We start from the raw sequence: 21,101 nt of genomic DNA, 5'->3' as shown, positions 1-21,101 counted from the left end.
TTAAATTTTCAAACTATTTTTTTCATATTTTCTATTAAGAGTGATATGGTCGTCTAAAATTTAAAATTGTAGATAAGATAAATAAATATATTTAATAATTCAAAATATTTTGACACGTATTATAAGTTAAAATTTTCTGAAATAGGTTTTTATAATATTGTTTATTACATAAAAATGGAGCATCGAGAGGTATATTTTTTAGCATATTTTAAAAATTCAGCATAATACCATAAAAGTCAGTTAATGTGTATAATAGTATAATATAGTATATATTAATAAATAATATATGATTGGTATTATTATTATTATGTTACAAAAAATTGTTTTTGACGATATTGAATCGTGTAAGATTGAAGACAAAAACTTGTGTGAGACGGTCTCACGGGTCGAATTTGTGAGACGGATCTCTTATTTGGATCATCCATGAAAAAGTATTATTTTTTATGCTAAGAGCATTACTTTTTATTGTGAATATGGGTAAGGTTGACACGTCTCACAGATTAGTATCCGTGAGACGGTCTCACATGAGACCCACTCAAGATTTTATTTAATAAATATATTAAAGTAAGTATTTGAATTGATACTTTTATGGGTAAAAGTATGAGTTAGATAATTTAAAATGTATTGTGTTTGATTAAGTATTTGAATTGAATCGTGTAAGAGTTTATTTAATAAATATAGTCTTCATCATTCCCAAAATACTCCATTAAAATATATATATTATTTAAAACTTTAAAACTATTTTATTTACATTTCTTATATAATTTGGCATTTAAGATAACATTGCATTGTCCCAAGAGTAAAACCAAGCTTATATCTTATTTTTCAAAAATTATTCCTTCAAACAAAAATTCTAAAAACTTTTTCCTCTAAACCCCACAATAAAAACGAATATCTTGGTGATTTTCTATATTAAGAGGAAGTAAAAATTACTTCATGCTTTTTAAAGAAAGTAACTTAAAATTTGATGATTTTATACTTGAAATAATGAAAGGCACATGCCCTTGCGGCCTTGCCAACAAATTAATGAATTGATGTAAAAAAAAACAATTAATTAATCGACAAAAAATATAGGACGTAAAGGATTACAATTAATGTAAGGGACAAGTTGTTGATGAATTATTTAATCTTTCTTTATTGCTGATATGTAGGTGCATTATATTATGAGTACGTCTGTTCTGAGACGGTATTACAGATCTTTATTCGTCATACGGATGAACTCTATCCATATTTATAATAAAAAAAGTAGTACTTTTGGCATTTAAATTTTTTCTTGACGACCCAAATAATAAATATTTCATACAAAATTGACTTGTTAAATTATTTCACGATAATTTTTGTGTTATATAATATATACAGACACACACTTAGGGTTGGCCCATAAATATGGTCCTAATATTAGTTAATTGAGTGGGTCTCATGTGAGACCGTCTCACGGATCATAATCTGTGAGACGGATCAACCCTACCCATATTCATAATAAAAAGTAATACTCTTAGCATAAAAAGTAATACTTTTTCATGGTTGACCCAAATAAGAGATCCGTCTCACAAATACGACCCGTGAGATCGTCTCACACAAGTTTTTGTCTAGTTAATTATATTAATATTTTATAACTCAGGGTTGGTTAGATGGACCCTACTTAAAATATATACTCCTACCTTTTGTTTTCTTGAACGATTATGAATTACATTTTACATCTATGTAAAATCCCTCAATACAATGATATTTTAAACCACAAGCAAATTTTTATAAATTAATTCTAATAAGTTTTTGCTAATAATATACTCGATCCAATTCAATTCGACCATTTATATAATTGACATTTTTGTTCTTCTAATCTTAAATTAGAATAAAAAAGTAGAAATTAATTAAAGATTAGTTTCTTATGAATTTGTGTGAATAACGGGACGTTTGAATTAAGTTTTACTATAATTATCTTTAAATATCTCGTTCTACGAATCAAACGATATGCATAAAAAATAGCTTCAAACTTTGATCCGGCCCGTGTATCATGGGGTGGGCGGTGCTTGGGGATGCTATCCCTTTACTTTAGATCGCGTAGCAGTCCGTTAACTGGATAGGCCCAATTTACACATTTTCCAGCCCGTGAATCCTGGGGTGGGTGATGCTTGGGTTGCTATCCCCTTACTCTAAAATCTTTAAAGAAAATAAAACGCGATAAAAGGGTTACGGAAACGCGACTTAACATTTTCACATAGTCTCTTCTTGCTATGAAATCGTAAATCAGCACCCCTTCGTTTCGTGTAACCCAAGTTCCCTAGCTCCCTCTCAATTTCGCATTGACTGTTGCAAAGTGAGTTCAATTTCTTCAGGCTTCTGATCAATCCGTCGTTTCTTTGTGTTGTTAGATTTTTAATTGATGTTATTGTAATCGGAAGATAAATGTGTGGTATTTTTCCACTTTTTTCCGCGGTTGATTTCCCTGTTTGTGAAGGAAGAAATAATTGGTGTCAGGTTTTGGGGGAATTTTCTTCTTTTTGATCATTTTGTATGATTATTATTGCATGTGATTGGTGGGACTGTGCATCTTTTATGATGAACGCATATATTTCTTGTGGCTTGTATCTATTTCGGATATTGATTATGTTTTGTAACTTTTATGATATCTGAATCATAATTCTGCATTGTGTCTAGAACTTAGTGATGGTGTTGGAGTTTACTGTCTTTAGAGTGTGTCACAAAGCGTATGACCTCTAAAACACTTCAATGACCGAGCAATCCCATTTGAGCCTCGGGAAGTAGTTATACCAATCCTACTTTTAAGTGCTTGAATCCACTACCAGTTGGTAGTTACTATTTCTTCTTGTTAGATTTTGGCTATGATGGCATATTTTTATGGTGATCGGAGACAATTTGTTTTCTTGAGAATGTTGAATGATGAGATGCATACTTATTAGGAATCTTAGGTGGGACATTGGGATAGTGGTAACCCAAGAGGAGGGCTCAAATCGAATCAACTTTCTCGATCGGAGAGTCCCTTGAATTTATTAGTTACTCCTCAATTATATGTGAAACCAGAATGGGATCACAACATTGCCCCTTTAAACTCCATGAGGTCTCTAAACCCTAAAATTCAGCTTGTTATATGAACACGAGTCACGTAACCCAATAATTGTCCCTACTCCGTACATAAAGCACCAATTCGTGTGTCGAATCTTAACGAGAACATTAATGTTAGGCCATATGCCCAAGAAGAGAACCCAACCCCAAAAGACTAATCTTATAAAGGGAGAACCTCTCTATCTTATTAGCCACTTGGTAATTGCTCATGGAGATGAAGTAGGATCACAACAGGTTCATAGACTTCATTTGCTAGTCACCTAGTCCATCCATATTTCTACTTTTACTTGTTCTGCCTTTTGTATATTGCTACTATTTGGCATCGACGGTCTTAATTCTGTGCATCTTCGTCTTGTCACTAAACTGAACTTACGTTTGTTAATACACATGATAATTCATTTGTGGGGTTACCCGCAATTAAAGCTGCTTAGAGTTCATGTGTTATGTGAGCATGTGGTCAATGATTTCCATACAATCGAAAGTTTCTTCCTCCATAATTCAGCTTAGGCGGACTCTTAAGTTACAGCAGTTTTAATTACCTGATGGAAAGAGCATAGGCTGTCTTTTGATACTTAGTTATCTTATTTAGATTGCTTGATATGCCTTATTCAATGTTAGAGTTCATTTCTGTAGCTGAACCTGCTTGAATTTTGATCGAGCAAAACTTGCACCGTAAAATTCTTAATAAAAATTAATAATATTCAAGCTCGAAATAATCGCAAATGCATGATGTCAAATAATAATATAGTGTATGAGAGTACGAATATCGTTCCTCTAGAGACTGTATTTCGCAATTGTTATTCTCAGTTATTTAACATTTGGCAACGATAATTCAGATGATTATTTACTACTACGATGATTAAATAAAAGTTCAACGAAATGATTCACAAATTAAATGATGAAATAAATAAGCTAAAATGATTTATTAAAGATTCAATGATAAATGAATTTGTTGAAAATCTCGGTTCACCTACCCCGCTCTAATTTACTTAATTCGTTTGACAATAATCTACGCTTTCGACGAGATTTCTTATCAAATTGAACACACTCTCTCGAGCTATGTCTAACTAATTCAATGCAACGAAATAATTAAATCTCTTAAATTATTTATCAAAGGTGAATTGCATGTCGTTCTATGAAATCCCTTAGCTTTCGATCTACTGGACTATGACTATCAACGTGTATCCGACTTCATATTTCTATTTAAATTGTAAATCCACGGATTATGCTATTTGTTCATATCCTATCACAGACTATTCTCTCGAACTCACCCGCAATATGAAATCGTTATTAAAGTTAGCTACGCTTCAACTACGCAATGAAAATAATAGCACGATCAAGAATAAATCAAAAGTCGATGGATGAATTAACTAAACTCGATTTCGGGGTAGGATCCCCTTAAATTTCAACAGATAATGAAAATCAGCTACTAGAATTCATGATCAAACTAAGGAAAACGATATTTACATAAGAAGAATTAAACTAGAAATACTAGACCGTCTAGACGTGACGAAAACGCGAAGAACGTGGTCCGGAAATCTTGAAATCTTCAACTCCAAGCTTTCTTCAAGCCTTTTCTCTCTCCCCACTTTGTGGCTGCTGAAAAGTGTGTTAACTTTCGTCCCTAAGGGTTCTTTTGTGCAGCCTCCACTTGGCAACATCTCGCGGAAGACAAGAAATCATCCTCAAAATCTTTTCCGAATTGAGTACCGCTCGGGCTGTAAGATTCTACCGCCCGACTGCCAACTCCTCTGTAATTTTCTCTCCATGTGCGGTACTCGTGCTCGAGCGGTAAGATTATACCGCCCGAGCGCCGAGTCCTCTGTAATCCAGTCTTTGAAAGGCACATCAATCTTACCTCCCGGACGCCAACTCTTCTGTTCGGAATTCCATCTTGCGCCAACTTTTCTGCCCCGTTCCTCTCTTTCTCGCGTGGCTTGTGTATTTCTCTCCCGATTACAGCTCTCCGGCCATTTCACCTGCAAATTCATCACGTACTAGTGAGACACGATCATATACATATGCTAATTCTAAAACGAACAAAATATATATGAAATGCACACACACACAATGCAAATACACACGAAACTAATGCAATAAAATAAGTAAAAATAACACACATCAAAGTTCTATTAACTTTAAAAATAGAACTTGTTCAAAATTAATCAGGTATCAATCCTCACTGTTTCACAGCTTAGAAGAATAAGGTTGGTGAAATTTCATGCATGGTGACTTCAGTCAACAACATTAGCATACTAACTGTAATGCTGATGTCGGTAGCAGCAAATTTGTTAATGTGTATCATTGAGTATGAGAAGCTTGCAGTGCTAGTGAATGCACGGACCTTATCATGTTTTCCTTTTTCTAAATTCGAAGCCAAAAAATATCACTGTTGGTATGTGGCGCTCTTTAAGGGATGGCCATCCAGTTGTGTTTGGTTTGTGTTTGTGGATCGATAACTTTATCTCCATTTATTTCTGTCCCACACCTATAATTTCAACATTTTTATTATATAGGAAGTGTCAGGCAAAGTTCTAAAATTTTGTCTGAGTGAATGCATGTAAGTCATGTATCCGTATTTTGGCGGTGGTGTATTATCTCCTCTTATCAAGTATATCGTTGCACCTTTAGTCATTGACTCCGTTCTTACACGATAAACCTTCTGTATCTTTTTTGGTAGATGTCTCGAAGATATGATAGCCGTACAACTATCTTTTCCCCAGAAGGTCGGCTTTACCAGGTTGAGTATGCAATGGAAGCCATTGGAAATGCAGGGAGTGCCATTGGAATTTTGAGTACAGATGGAGTTGTCCTAGTTGGCGAAAAGAAAGTTGTTTCTAAACTGCTCGAGACCTCAACATCAGTTGAGAAGATGTACAAGATTGATGACCACGTAGCATGTGCTGTTGCTGGGATCATGTCTGATGCCAACATACTTATCAACACAGCCAGACTCCAGGCCCAGCGTTATGCATATGCTTACCAAGAACCGATGCCAGTGGAACAACTGGTTCAGTCTCTATGTGACACCAAGCAAGGCTACACACAGTTTGGTGGCCTCCGCCCCTTTGGTGTTTCGTTCCTGTTTGCAGGCTGGGACAAAAATTATGGATTTCAGCTTTACATGAGCGACCCTAGTGGGAATTTCAGTGGTTGGAAGGCTGCAGCAATTGGAGCTAACAACCAGGCTGCACAATCTATACTTAAGCAGGATTACAAAGACGACATGACTAGAGAAGAGGCGGTACAGCTTGCGATAAAGGTGCTCAGTAAGACAATGGATAGCACAAGTCTCAACTCAGAAAAGCTTGAATTGTCGGAGATATTTCTGTCTTCTGGGAAAGTGAAGTTTCAGGTGTGGTCTGCGGATAAACTCAACAAGTTGTTGGTGAAGTCTGGGTTGACACAACCTGCTGCTGATGCCTGAGTTGTTTCAAAACAAGACTTGCTACGTGCTTTCTTTTGTCAGATTACCTTGACGCATGTTAATCGGTTCTTGTTTGCAAAAAAGATTTGATGTGAAGTTACTCTCTTAAGACTATTTCATGCGTATTTTGTACGAATCGTTGTTTATCTATGACGTTAAATAATTTGTTAGAAGCCCAATTATATGAATCCGAATTCTCAAAAATACATATTTTTTGGATTATATCCGTAAAAAGCACCCCGTGTGACTTGAAGTTGTAATAATACTTAGCTTGTCGGTTGTTAAATATAGGACGTGTGTGCAATACATTATGGTTTTTAAAAAAATAATTAAATTTAGAGATCATGAAGTGGAGAAAATTAAAGATAGATATACCGAATACAAAAGTTTTAATAACTGAAATTTAAAATGAATAATGTTTGATAAATAAGCAATTTTAATATTATTTTTTTTAGTGAAATATTTTTGTTAAAGTTTAGATTTCATTTAAATTAAGCATAAGCTGATGCAAAGTTGATTTTTTTAAGCAAAAAGTTAAGAATCTCATTTTTTTTTTTTTGTAATTACAAACAATGCCTTATATGCTACTGTATTCGATTTTATTCAATTATTTCTTACAGGTATAGTTGCATGTGAATACAGAGTCACCTCTAGTAAAGATTACTTCCTTTGACTAACAATGAATAAGATTAGTTTGAAGTCGCTTTAATGTGACCTAATAAGAGACATCGAGTTGTTCCCATTTTTTAAAAACCAATTTCGGTATATATTTACCCAAATATGAATGCTTATCCCGATCAAAATCCAGAATATTGCAGGCAATTGAAATTGGATAGGTCCAGCATCTTGTTGGTGGTGGTTGGATAATTTTCTTACACCATTTTATAATACGTGGCTCAATCAAATTATTATTTTTTTATTTCAAGAAACCCTATAAAAGCTACAAATAATCCTGCCCTAAAGTTTGACACTTCAAGAATAAATCGTACAAATAATCAATAGAATAAGCTACTAATAAAATTCCTTTCAAAAAAAAAAAGCTACTAATAAAATTAAGAATTTTGATGATGTACCGTTTATAAAATAAAAAATAAGTCACAAACTTAATATTTTTATGCCAAACGCTTAAATTAAATTATATATTTTGTTGCAACTTTTCAAGTTCGCAATCTTGATTTTGATGTTAACAAAACTTGTTATTGTGTTTCTAACATATTTACTCAAGTGTGAAGTTGCAAACACAAGAAGCAAGCTGAAACTGAATTTTGCACAAACTAAATTTCTGGCGAGCTTCGGTGTTTTGAAGATATCTCTCAACTGGATGATCCAAATGACAATCCGCGAATTGGAGTGATTATAAAACTCAATTTGGAACAAATCGTTCACGTCAGTTGGGCAAAATCGGATGTTATCAAGGGCTAACTGATCGCTGAAGTGACGAACTGATTGCACGAAAACAGCAATCAGTTGGCTTTGAGCAGCTGTGGTATTTTGGTCATATCTCTCAGCTCGGTTATCGAAACGAAGCGATTCAGTATGCGTTGGAAAGATAAGACAAAGATCTACAAATCATTCTTATAAGTCAAAGTCTGAATCGAAGCTTACGATGCTGATAAATGACGATGAAGCTACTGGTTCTGCACCAACTGAAATCAGTTAGGCTGATTTCAGCAAACCAGTTGAAACTCAACTGAACCAGACCTGCTGAACTGAACCAGCTGCTGACCTGCTGAACTGAACCAGCTGCTGACCTGCTGACCAGTTGAACTGAACGATCAGTTGAGTTGACCAGTTGACCAGAGTTGACCAGTCGGGAAAATTGCTGAATTTGACCGTTGCAATTCCCGAAACAGCACAGAAACTTTCCAAACGGTCATATTCTTGTGTCTAACGTATATATTAATGTTGGGGCGTATAAATACAACATATTGAAGATCAAACAATAGCTTTGGAAGGGGATTCAAAGCATGGGCAGTTAGCATGAAGAAATCAGCTAGTTGAGAGCACAAGCCCTTGTGTGAAATTCCTCACACACACACAATCACTCACACATATATGAGAGAGTTGAGTTTACAAGTTTAGTTGAGTGAGTCTTGCACAAAGACGTAAAACTTGTGTATGTAGTCTTTGCATATGAGACATTAAACAATATGCTGATTGTGAGGTGCTGCCTACAATCTTGAGTGCTAGGAGTTCTAGTTGGGTGCTGCCCTTCCGGATCGGGTTTGTACAAAGAGTTGTATGAATCAAAGTCTTCTAGTGAATCCTTCCCAAGAGGAAGAAGGGGTGACGTAGGAGTGTTTGAAATCTCCGAACATCCATAAACAAATTCGTGTCTATTTGTTTATTGCATTTACTTATCATTTCCATTAGTTTTAAAGATACATTGTTGAAGCATTTTATGTGTTCTTCAAATACCAAAATTTTGCATACCAAGTGTTTGATAAAATGCTTTAACCGAAAATCTTTTTACTCATTCAACTTGCATATATCTTAAATGGTTTATAAAATATTTATTCGGTTTCTACGAAGGATTATTTCGAGTGTTTTCCGCTTGATTTCATATCAAACTCGATTTAATTCATCGGTGTTCAATATTTCAAGAACCGAGCTATTATAGCTCAACGATGTTACCCCAATAACCGATCCCAACATATTTTCTTTGCAGTTTATAATATAGCATTGATATTTTTGTAATTTTGTTATCAAATTGAAGATATTAATAAATTGTTGGCAATTTTTTAAGGACACTAGTTTGAGTAAAAATCAAATTATTTTTCCTTGGTCAACTAAAGTCAAGATTGAATATTATCGTAAATTTCTCCTGATGTTATTTAATATTATGTATATATTTATTTATTATTTATTATTAGTTGGATGGATATTCATGCATCCAGCGCAAAGATGATCACCATTAAAGCACACCACACAAATAAAGACAAAACATATAAATAGCATATATGTAATTTTCATTATTAAAATAAAATAATCCTATTGAAATCGAACCAACCCAAGTACGAAGCGTTTGCAAAAGCCCTTCAAGATTCGTACTGCAGTATGGAAGCTGATGTTTCGATTCTGAGAAAGCTCTAGAGTTATTTTTCAAGATAAAAGGTTCTATTTTGTCCTGAGTGAAAGCGGGGGGGTTATCGGGTTTTGTTGAAAAAAGTTGAGATCTTTGCGGTTAGAAATTATGTTGAATTTCTGGGTATTTTTCCGCTGCCTTTTCTGTTTAATGTGTGCTTGCACGGTTTTTGGGGAGGTGGTTTTGATTGGCAACAATGTTACTTCATCCTTTCAAGACATTGAAGCTAATTTTGGTGAGTTTATTTTTTTGTTTTCTTGTGGATAATTTGAATTTTTTATCAGGTGGCGAAAAACCAATCTATTACGTAGTTTTGGGATTTCTTAGGTGATTCAATATGCGCTTGATTTGAGTCTTTTGTTTCTGTGTCGAAGCTGTTTCTTGTTCTGTGTCGAAGCTGTTTCTTGTTTTTCATGATGGACCTATTTAGATCCCATTATATTTTTCCCTTTGTTGATAATTTAAGTTATTTTAATTACTGGTGATGGACAAACTTTATCTGGTGAATCTTGAGATTGTGTGGATGTGATGTTTATATATTTTAATACTTAAATTAAATTTAGCTGGGGAATTCTGGATTTGGTGTTAAAGTTTATCGAATCAGAAGGGTCACTTCTCTTGCAAAAGGATGATCAAGGCTTCCCAATTCTCCCACATTATGTTTGAGATCATACGTGCAAAGTCCTTACTATCAAGTGATTTAGCATAGAATTGAGGACGTGTATTCCAGCAAATTAATGAAACTGTCAGGCATTAGCTTATTTCTTGGCTGAGTTCAGACAATAATGGATAGCAAGAAACTGTGTGAGATGGGAGTATAAGGATTGGATACATTTAGTTTTTTGTGCGTTTATATTTGAGAACTTGGAAGACTGTATTTCTATTCTAGACAATCTCCCAATAACAAGGATAGAATAGGTCAGTATCCTGATTTGTTCTGTGTTTGCTGATACATATTTTTGCAATTTCAGCTCCATCGGTGAAAGGGTCGGGAATATATGGCACATTATACGTGGCAGAACCATTGGACGCATGCTCTCCTTTGACTAATAAAATTGATACAAAAATGAATGATACCAGGTATCCATTTGCATTAATGATCAGAGGAGTATGTAGCTTTGATGAGAAAGTCAGGAGAGCACAAGTTGCGGGGTTCAAAGCAGCCATCGTCTATGATAATGAGGATGGCGATTTAGTTGCAAGTATTGTTCTATCTTCAGCTCACACCTTTACTGTGATTTCATCAATCATTTTGCCTGTTATTATAGAATTGAGGCTGCTGATTAAACATTAGAATCCATTTGCGCTATAAAATCATGAATTGTTGGTATTGTAAAATGTAGTGGCTGGAAATTCTGCTGGTGTAAAGATCAATGCGGTTTTTGTATCCAAAGCCTCGGGTGAAACTCTGGCAAAATATGCTGGTGCTGTTGATACTGAGATATGGATATCCCCGGTCTATGAAAACTCAGCATGGGCTATTATGGCTATATCTTTCATATCGTTACTCGCCATGTCTGCTGTGTTAGCTACTTGTTTCTTCATTCGAAGGCATCGCATCAGAAGAGAACGGCCTCAAGCTCCTCGTGTACGAGAATTTCATGGGATGAGCCGCCGCCTGGTAAAAGCTATGCCAAGCCTAAATTTTACTGCAGTTTTGGAAGACAATTGTACCTCAAGTACGTGTGCCATATGCCTAGAAGACTATAACATTGGAGAGAAGCTTAGAATTCTCCCATGCAGTCACAGTAAGCCTCTTCTTATTTTTATAGCATTTATTTGTTTCCTCTAATTTTTAAATTGTAATCCATTAGTTACTTCTTTTATTACAGAATTCCACGCCGTATGCGTCGATGCATGGCTAACATCATGGAGAACATTCTGTCCAGTCTGCAAGCGTGATGCAAGAACCAGCACGGGTGAACCACCAGCATCAGAATCTACACCTTTACTGTCATCCCCAGAATCATCTACGCTATCATCTTTTAGATCATCAGCCATGCTAATCAGCCAATCACCTCTGCAATCAACCACCTTTTCGCGTCCCCAGTCTGTCTCTACCACTCCTCACAACCCATATTACCATCAATCTCCTAACTCAAGTACAAGTCGAAGCTCAGTCGATCTAAGAAATATGTCTTCACAAAGATCTCTTGGCAGTTACTTGATTTCACCTCACTCTCTGGGTTACCCTACGCTATCGCCTCTTAATTCCAGATACATGTCTCCATATATTCCTAGCCCAAGCAATGCTTCGTCGAGTTATATTGGGTCTTCGAGTCGGCCTCCTAATCCACTGCATTACAGCGAGTCAGCTGCAAGCTTTTCACCTTTTGCATCAGCCCAGTCTCTTCCAGGATGCTAATGAAGGTACCTCTGATTGTTGATTTTGCCAAAGCTTTGTCAGACGACAGCAGGATACAAAGTTGATTTGACTGGAAGATCTATACATCTATCGAGCTGTGGATGGTTTTACGTTGCGGACAGACTACAAATCTGTACATTGTAGCATAAGATATATAGTTTCTTCGTTTATGCATTTTTTTCCTTGTGAATTTACTTCTTTTCTTGTTCTTTTTCCGGCTATTTTGGTACGGATGTTAAGTTTTGTTAGTTTAATTCCTCTTCGTCTGTTAAATTTGTTTTCACCAATTTGTTTTCCTTCTTCGATTATGGTAACTTTTTCAAAGTGCACTCCAGTCGTGTAAGAAGCCCACGAAGCTACATGCTATGCGCAGATCAAAAAGAGAAATTCGTCCAGATTTTCATCAACTTCGCGTCCACCGGTGGTAAATATTGGAATTTCCATTCCACTGTAGGTTTATCCATTTTTCTTACAATCCATTTTTCTTAATACAAACTAAGACACAAGAAGCTAAAAACAAATTGCGCTAACTTCCCTTGAACTAATTGGTTCGCCATTGTTAGTAGTCATCACAATTGTCTGCGGTTCAGTAATCATAAACTTAGTCTTCCTTGTTCTCATTTCGACGCAAGTCTTTCGCTTCTGGGTGCACGGTGGAGTCTCTTGCATCATCAACTTGGTCTCGGATACCCACAGTCGGAGGCTCCTCCATGTTTGTTGACCGAATCAGCACCATTACCAATGCCACAAATATAAGAATGAGAGCATATCTCCCTCCAAGTTGTGAGTTTATGAAATCCATCAAGACAGAACCACCGTAGCGTTTTTTTATAACTCTTCCTACTCTATAACCTTCCAGAAATCTTGATACTTGAGTCCCCATATCCGTTTCATCAATCCTCTCTGAACCGATAACCTTAGTTCAAACAACAACGCGACATCAATATGCATGTTTGCAATATCTTAATCGATATAGGAAGTATGTAAAACCACAAAAATTAGTGAAGGTATCTTTATAGAGTAAGGTGCTGTCACGTACCAAATAATATTTCTCATTGCCATCCCATAACACCATCTTCGGAAGCTTTGTTTTCTCGGAGACATCAAACGATTCAGCAAAATCCTCCCACTGCTTGAACCCCACATAACCAAATACCAAGTCACGATTTTCAGAGGCAGCAGCCTTCAGAACTTTTAAAAATCCTTTTGATTTCTCATCTCCTTCATCATTCAATATCGTTACAACAATTTTCCTGGGATCATCCTCAAGCAACTCCAACGTTTCTTGATTTAATGGCAGAACCAGAGGGAAAAAATTATGTTTTATGTAATTCTCAAGAAATTTCTCTGCAATTCGTAGCAGGAGCAATAACGATTAGTATCACCATAAAGTTTGAGTCCATGATTAGTCACAGGGGTACCTTAACTCCGTAAGTGATTATAATATTCATATATTTCCATAACATTTACTAAGTTCCTCAAGAATATATATATATGCATCTATGCCTATAATCGAAATATATAACCACTAAAGTAGAGGCATTCTGACCTTCAAGAGGCCCATAGAAAATGCTATGTTCATTGGAGCCTAAGTGAATTGCAGCCAAAGCAGGTGCCTTTTCTAAATCATATTTAGTCATTATATCATCAGAGAAATCCTTGGCAACAGAAAACCATGCTCTCTTCTTATACTTGATAGCCAAATTTGATATTGTGGACTCGTTTAAGCCAAAGCCTATGAATATAGGAAAATAACTACCAGCTGCTTCAATAAATTCTCTTATAGAAGAATCAGAACTCAGAATAGCAACATCAGGAGCAACAAATTTTACTAAATGTCGAACAAGTAAATCAGCATTCCGTGGTCCATAATATTCAGTAGAAACTCCATGCGCGAATATCTTTAGAGTTGGATATCCACTGCATGAACAAAATATACAGTTACAAAAACTTTCTCTATTATCTTAGTAATTTATATCAGAACGATAACAAAAACTTAACAAGTTCATCCAAATAAAAAGAAAGCATAAATGTAAAAATCCAGGCGGTCAGAATAATAATATGACACAAGGCTATGAAACATACTCAATGTCATGCTTAGAAGCAAGACTTTTATACTTGTCAGCATCTACTTTAGCAACAACTATGGGCTTCTTCAGTCCAGCTAAAATCAGGGCTGCTTTGTCTAACTGCATTTTAACATTCGTATCTGTCATTAGTCAACTTTCTAGCATGCGCCAAATAAACGGAAATTGGACAAGAAAGAAGAAATGAAGAACAAAAAAGACATAGCCCTTGATGGGCTTAAAACATGATAAAGTCATTTCATGTGCTTCGTACTCTCGACTCTTCTCAAGTCAGTTCCACATTTAGTAAGGAAAAAAATGCGGCATATTTGGTTAAATTCACTTCAACTGTGAACTTAGTTTCATCTTTGCACGTTAGAGCAAGTCAAAATCAAAGGTGCCACAAACGCAGAGACCATTTACAGAGTTCCACAGAAATCATCAATCGTGTTTTTCAAATTCTCCCATTCAAAACTCTGCTGGGACCACGCCAATCCGTAACATAAACTACGAAGAAGCGCCATAGTAACACCACCGCACATCAAGATCGGATTTTGACTATAAAAAGATGAAATGAGGTCGTAAACATAGAAAAGAAACAAACCTCTGGCGCTAGGCGCTTGCAGTGGCCACACCAGGGAGCGTAGAAGTCGACGAATATGTAATCAAACGTCGAAATGGCGGCGTCGAAATTGGAATCGCGTAGTTCCAAGACTTTACCATCCAATTTGAACTCATATTCCGATGCCCAGATGGATGAAAGAGGCAACAGCAGCAATACCAGCAAGACTACGTGAAGTGAAAACAGAGAGTAATAGATGGCTGATGGAGAAGGCATCATCGATCGATTCAGTGAGTTCGAAAATCGAAGTACTAGAAACCAGAAAGTGCGTCTGGGTCTCCTTGGTGGTGTTTGCTCATTTCGCTCTTAATTTAAATTTTTTTAAAAGATTTTAATTTAACATTTATTGTTTTTGCAAAATTGATTTTTTTACTTTTACAAATACTTAGTTTATTTTATTTAATAATTTGGATGCATTTTTAAAAAATAATAATAATAATAACGACAATTTAGGTGCGTTTGATGGATCTTTTGGTAGTCCTTGGTCTGTACCAAAAAAAAAAGTAAAAATAAAAATAAAAAAATACTTCTCATTTCAGAATCGCACGTGTGATTCTGAATATGCAAAACATTTTTGTGCAGGTATCCAAATTTTGAAAAAACTTGTATTCCATGAGCTGCCTAACCAGAGATAATTATGTAACAAAAGCATAAAAACCCACACTTGTTCACTTTTTAACAAGAACGTTTGGAAGAGGTCAAGTTCACAGCTTGTTTCTTATTTTTTTTGCTCATCTGACCATATCTTCTAGATAAAATTTGAGAACATTTTGCGTGGTTTCATTAACAATGCATCATTAATCAAAAGCCACCCTTTTATAATTTGAAGATAAAAACGCATGCTTACCCGGTCATAACTTGTGATTGAATCCATACAGAATTGCAACAAGTGCTGCCCACATAAATATTGCTTTATTAAAAAACTTGTTTACAAGAACGCTTAGAATAAATAAAAGGTCTAAAGCAAAACTTGGAAGATCATAAAATGGAGATATCACACACTACATTAACACAGTTGGCACCCAAACTGAACCAAGAATCTATGAATGTTCTGAAATGATTAGTCAGTATCTGGTGTTGCACTTGAATGCTTTCACTCCATTTGCAACCACAGGAACAAGACAAAACAAACGAACATTGTTCAAGGGAGAGGAGAGGTGACTGATAGCACCCTTGTTGACAGTTTGGAAGAAGATGATATTTTAAATCTTAATGCGACAAACTTCCAAAATAGAGATGTTGATGCAAACTTGAGGCACATGGGTATCACAACTCAGAGACACATGCAGCAGAAATCAGAAAAAAGCTTGCAGAATCTCAAGAATCATGGCATATCATATCACCGGTCTTCATGTTAGGACGAAGATGATTAAGAAGAACCTGCCACCCCAGGGAAGAGCTCGGCTATTTTATTAAACACGTCCATAACCTGATACAAAGAAAATGAATCAGCTTCAATGCGGAAAAGGCCCAAGGGCAGGAGCATACAGCTAGAAGTTATGGTAGAGAGAAACATCAAGATAGTATTCATTTTAATTCAAATGGTTTATGTCCTCAGAAAGCCAAGATATGTCACTGTTCATTGTTACCTCTTTGTCATTTTGATACTTGGCAATATTTAAGGGATTCTGAGAACACTGCATAAATAGCCAAATTAGAATGTTTGTAAGCATAAATTTATAGCAAGGTTTGCTCGGAGGCCACAAAAACAAGCAGAAATATATGATAAAGGACAAAGAAGACGCTAACTTCCGTGATGGCTGCTTGAACTCTTGGATTTTGAAATGCCATGGCAACATCAGGATTTGCCATTATTTTAGTAATGGCTTCCTCAGGAGTAAGGCCTATCTCATCTGAAACAGTTAGAGAAGATGAGGAACCATGAATATAAAATTTTAAGAATATTTGATTTAAGAAAAAGACATGATATTGATTTTGATGTGAACAAACTCAGAGTTTTGGTTGAGAAATAGGGAACAAAACAATCTATATTTTGATACTCACCAAACTGCTGCTTGATCTCAGGACTGTTGAGGTCGAAACTTTTTAAGGATTCCGCCATGCGATTGTCCCATTCAGGGCTTCCCCCCATATTGTTTCTGAGGATTTTAAAGCACATTAAGTCAAAAAAAAATGTCAGTTTCTGTTTTAATGCAACAGATTTAGATGTGTCAACAAATCGGAAATTATACTACAGAAGTGGCACTGAAAGTGGTTTTGATTCCAGTAGTAGCTTCTAATAGACATATTCTTGCTGTATGAATAATTAACTTGAAGAAAATGAATAAAATATTCCTGGTAGAAAACTAAAACGTAGTCACAGCTAGTACACAAGTATTTAACGCAAGTGGTTGAATTCATAGAAAGCGTATGAGCACGCAAAGGTGCAGCTAAAAGATATCAATTCAAGTATCTAGTCCATCTAATTCCCAAATACAAGCTAGCAAGCAAAATAGGATTACAATTTTAAAACAAATGATGCCACAGCAGGCATAATAGAACAGACAGAGAACTTGTGAGCAACTGCGAAGAGAAGTTTGAAAATGCACGCTTACAGCATATCTTGAAGTTGTTGACGGTATTGTGGATTTTGTAGCATCCCTATGGCACATAAAATAGCCTTTACAATTCATTTCACTACAATTCAATCCAAGCATTCATAAATTCTAAGGCCAATCAAATAACAAACTCACATTTAAAGGTGGCAGGATTCCTCATCTCCTCAGGTAAGTAGCTGCATAGATAATTAAAAAAAAACAATTGTTATGCTATTAATAAGCTGGGGAAGGTTCACACGACATTTTATGTGTCTGCCGAGTCTAATGAAAGAAAACATCAAATAACTGAAGGTATATAGTACAGATGAACTTTAGATAATCAGTTCCATGAAATAGAAGTCAAAGCCTTGTTAGCATTGGCGTTTGGCAGCATTCTAACTCTGTTGTGGAGATAAGTAAAGTTATAACTGATGCCAACAATTTGAAACTCAATAAAAAATTTACTTTAAACCGTCATAAACTCAGAAATAATAATACGTGTCTGATATGTAGAAAGATCGTTTGTCAAACAAAACGAAGATTAATGCATTGATTGATAAATTTTTCAAGATCATTAAGATGACACTAGCAATGGATGAATAATCTATGTGTGGCATTTGCCTGAATATGAAACGGACTAAAAAGCTAAATGAAATCTTACGGAAAAATCATTTTTTGTGCTGTTGGATCTTCCATCATTTTCTCCAGAGCTTCCACGGACAAGAGAGAGTTTGCGTTTCCTGTTCATCAAAAAGCATAAAAGCTTATTAGGCTTGTTTACAGGAAATGTAAAACAGAGGAATACTCAAAAATAAAGATACAAGAAGCATTATAGATTTCTAGTATAATTACAAAGCTCAAACTTATCAGAACACGTATGAGCATTATGTGGATGTGTGCAAAACATCCATCCTCAATCAAATTTTAGGTCGATGCTTGTGGTTTTCATTTAAAAAGGCCAACTTCTCTTCAATAAACAGAGAGAAATAATTGTGTAAAGAGCTAAAGCAGGGTCTGATGCGCACAAAATATGCTGCCACCAAGAATTAAAAGATGCACCCCCAATCCTAAACGTAAAAACAAATCAAACAAACGAGATAAGAAAATAGTCACAGCATGGAGGTTACTTACGAGTGTTATGGACCTAAATATTTTGATAAAATCGTTAATTCTTTTAATTTAGAGGTGGCAAGCCTTGCATTTAAAAAAAATACACATGAATTCAAAGGTTTTTTTTTTCCATTTTGGAGGGTGAACTACTCCAGGGCACTGCCCACTCATCCTGCTTGGTTTGGTCCACCCATCAAGACATGCTTGTCAGTTTCACGCAAGATTCTGGTGGCTATCCTATATCAGCTAATAAATTATGTGAAAATCATCCCACAATATGTATGGAAAACTAAAAGGACCCAGCGTGTGAAGGGAATTTACTTATATTACATTCTGTCATATAATGTATGTCATTACAAATTTGAGTACCTCATAGGAAGTATGTATCAATTATAATGTCTGCCTCACACCTTAACAATTTAATTGTACATACGATTAACAGAATGAACATGGAATACATTTCACACTTACCTGTGAAGGGAACTTTTGAAGCTCCTGTTCCTTGTTTTGATGACATGCCTTTTAGAGAATCCTAAAAATGTTTCAAAAATTATTTATGACAATACTGATGTTTTAGTAACTCATCACAGCATTATCTGATCAATGTTCAACTCACTGACTGAGAAGCCTGGGGATCATTATGAGAATTTGTCTGAACAGATTCTCTGTAGCTCTCGAAAGCATTTTTCCTGAATGTTTCTTCTGGATAAACATCTACAAAAGCTGTAAAAAATACATAAATTCAGGCACTAAGTCGCTTATGATATTGAGAATAGCAGGTTCAATTGGCGGATACTGGAATCAGGGAAAGCCAGAAATTTCCATACAACAGTAAAAATGATAGAGAATCGATGAAAAGAGAGAGGTTTTTAATTTCATCATTTTCTAAGCTTCACAAAACTGCATTCTACTTTTAGACCTACTAGAGACAATATGGGATCAAGACACACCATAACCGTTTTGTTCTTTCTTGGGTTCCACGCTATCATTGACAGATACAGATGGAGGCTCCTCCAAATTGGTTGCAGGTACATTAACAGTTAAAGGTTGAGACGCCAAGGTTACTGGGTTTGATTTTCTAGCTGAATCTGCTGTCGGGAATGTTGCTGGGGGAAAAGGAAAGGGTGAGGGTGCGCCAGGTGAAAAGGAAGCATTATTAGATGCATTATTCTGAGCATTCATCTGTTGTGTGAAGGTTTTGAAGGCTTGTTCCATTGCATATTTCTGAAAACAAAATATATTTTGAGAATATCAGAGGCGTCACATGTCATCACAGTTACAAGTGCCACATAAGTTAATCTGTTATCATCACTATATGTGCAAACTAACTTTTAAAAGATGGAAAGATGCATATACTTGGCACATAGAAATAATTGTGCCATGTAGAAGTTACTAACCTTTGTTCTTCCAGCCAGCTGAGAAAACAAACCATCAGAAAAAAGGGTTTAAGATTAGCATAGAGTAGAAAGGAGAATTGGTTATAAGAGAGATACTTCAAAGGAGAAATAAGCAGCCACCATGTACTCACCCATGAAAAAAGTGCTGATAAACCAACACCAACACCAATCCAGAAGAGAGGTGACCCCCTGTTTTCAGAAGGATATAGGACGTTGGAGAGAAAAATAAGACTTAAGTCCAAGAAGAAATCCCATATTCAATATCTTAGGTGATCAAACTTGCAAATTCTGTATAATCCAATTGCCAAAATTGATTCGAAAGAAAAATTAACATTTATATAATATTACACTTGAGAGGGAGGCGGCGGCACTGAAATCTGTGGATTTGCACCAACCGATGATGTTTGTTGGACACTTGAAGAAGTAATGCTCGCAAAGCAGTCCTGCACAACTTTCTCCTGCACTGAATGAGAATGGGAATAGGAGGATAAACAAGAGCAAAGAACATGAGAGAAAAGTGGTAATAGATGGCAATGCTTGTCTTTACTGACTCAACCCCATTTTTAGTTATGGTCGACAAACAGAAAATAAGTGAATAAACAAAAAGCTGACAGAAATTCGTGTAAACGTATGAAAATATATGGATAAATAAAATTTGAAAGCACGGTACAGTGCAAGAACGAACAAAGTTCTTAAGTATCTAAAACTGGACAGGGAAAAGGTGCATTGTTAACAAACGAACACAATCCTGAGTATGTAAAGCAAATATCTTTCATCAAGATAACAACATAAATAAATCATCAACTGCAACAGAAAAATGAACACACAGAAACATACATCGAAGAAGTGAGGATGCTTGGAAGGATTACCTATAATTTTGGTGGCCTTGGTCCCCTGAAATAAAGAGACAGCTGAAAGCGAAGACCAGGATTTCGCTTGTCCAGCATTTTTTCCAGTTTTCTGGGATGAGTTTGCAAGACCGTCGGTGGATTTGTGAAAGAATAATGGTTTTCTAGGATTTGGAGAGAGCCCGAGTCCAATTTTGTGGTACGAAACAAGGCTAAGATTATCCATTTTACACGTAAAATAATACCTGAAATTGGAAGTGAAAATCTTGGATTACCTCGGTTTTTCAGAGCTCGAGAAGTGGGAGCTGCCGGTTGGCTCCTGTGGAACTCAAAGGTCAAATATCTTGAATGAAATTGACCTGGGCTTGTTACTTGGGGTCTCTCTTAAGACTTTGGGCTTACAGCTTGGTCCAAATAACTATATATCATGTGGACTTTAGAGACAGCTCAAATGATGATGGCCCATGAATTGGGATTATATTAAGAGAAACAATGTGTATACAGTCTTTTGGGCCTACGGTCCAAGGATATTCTATATATTACAGCGCAGGATCCATAGC

The 21,101-nt window shown here is 35.8% G+C and overlaps 4 protein-coding genes across 5 annotated transcripts; 2 read left to right on the top strand and 2 right to left on the bottom strand.

Annotated features, from left to right (window-relative positions):
* The first annotated feature begins 2,182 nt into the window (after positions 1 to 2,182).
* On the top strand, positions 2,183 to 6,699 carry LOC140825645 (proteasome subunit alpha type-4-like). The gene is made up of 2 exons (XM_073187538.1): positions 2,183 to 2,317; positions 5,765 to 6,699. The coding sequence occupies exon 2, from the start codon at positions 5,765 to 5,767 to the stop codon at positions 6,509 to 6,511; it is 747 nt and encodes a 248-aa protein (XP_073043639.1). The 5' UTR covers positions 2,183 to 2,317; the 3' UTR covers positions 6,512 to 6,699.
* Positions 6,700 to 9,481: 2,782 nt separating this feature from the next.
* Positions 9,482 to 12,215, top strand: LOC140825644 (receptor homology region, transmembrane domain- and RING domain-containing protein 2-like). Its single transcript, XM_073187537.1, has 4 exons — positions 9,482 to 9,831; positions 10,568 to 10,798; positions 10,940 to 11,344; positions 11,429 to 12,215. The coding sequence occupies exons 1-4, from the start codon at positions 9,705 to 9,707 to the stop codon at positions 11,959 to 11,961; spliced, it is 1,296 nt and encodes a 431-aa protein (XP_073043638.1). The 5' UTR covers positions 9,482 to 9,704; the 3' UTR covers positions 11,962 to 12,215.
* Positions 11,977 to 15,045, bottom strand: LOC140825641 (protein disulfide isomerase-like 5-2). Its single transcript, XM_073187534.1, has 5 exons — positions 14,632 to 15,045; positions 14,047 to 14,150; positions 13,511 to 13,881; positions 13,001 to 13,308; positions 11,977 to 12,877 (listed from the first exon to the last, which is right to left on the bottom strand). The coding sequence occupies exons 1-5, from the start codon at positions 14,866 to 14,868 to the stop codon at positions 12,563 to 12,565; spliced, it is 1,335 nt and encodes a 444-aa protein (XP_073043635.1). The 5' UTR covers positions 14,869 to 15,045; the 3' UTR covers positions 11,977 to 12,562.
* Positions 15,046 to 15,522: 477 nt separating this feature from the next.
* On the bottom strand, positions 15,523 to 20,893 carry LOC140825642 (protein TIC 40, chloroplastic-like). Of its 2 annotated transcripts, XM_073187535.1 has the most exons (14): positions 20,563 to 20,886; positions 20,042 to 20,156; positions 19,825 to 19,882; positions 19,694 to 19,711; positions 19,247 to 19,520; positions 18,913 to 19,019; positions 18,768 to 18,828; positions 17,848 to 17,926; positions 17,343 to 17,383; positions 17,205 to 17,250; positions 16,654 to 16,748; positions 16,399 to 16,502; positions 16,239 to 16,286; positions 15,523 to 16,078 (listed from the first exon to the last, which is right to left on the bottom strand). In XM_073187535.1, the coding sequence occupies exons 1-14, from the start codon at positions 20,765 to 20,767 to the stop codon at positions 16,019 to 16,021; spliced, it is 1,311 nt and encodes a 436-aa protein (XP_073043636.1). In that variant the 5' UTR covers positions 20,768 to 20,886; the 3' UTR covers positions 15,523 to 16,018. The 2 variants fall into 2 exon arrangements, with proteins under 2 accessions (XP_073043636.1, XP_073043637.1); XM_073187536.1 differs by lacking the exon at positions 19,247 to 19,520 and having other exon boundaries at positions 20,042 to 20,151; positions 20,563 to 20,893.
* Between the last annotated feature and the right edge of the window lie 208 nt (positions 20,894 to 21,101).

Source organism: Primulina eburnea, chromosome 3, assembly GCF_022965805.1.
Source record: "Primulina eburnea isolate SZY01 chromosome 3, ASM2296580v1, whole genome shotgun sequence".
NCBI lineage: Eukaryota > Viridiplantae > Streptophyta > Magnoliopsida > Lamiales > Gesneriaceae > Primulina > Primulina eburnea.
The sequence above is the reverse complement of the archived record's forward strand: the minus strand, read 5'-3'. Positions and strand labels throughout refer to the sequence as shown.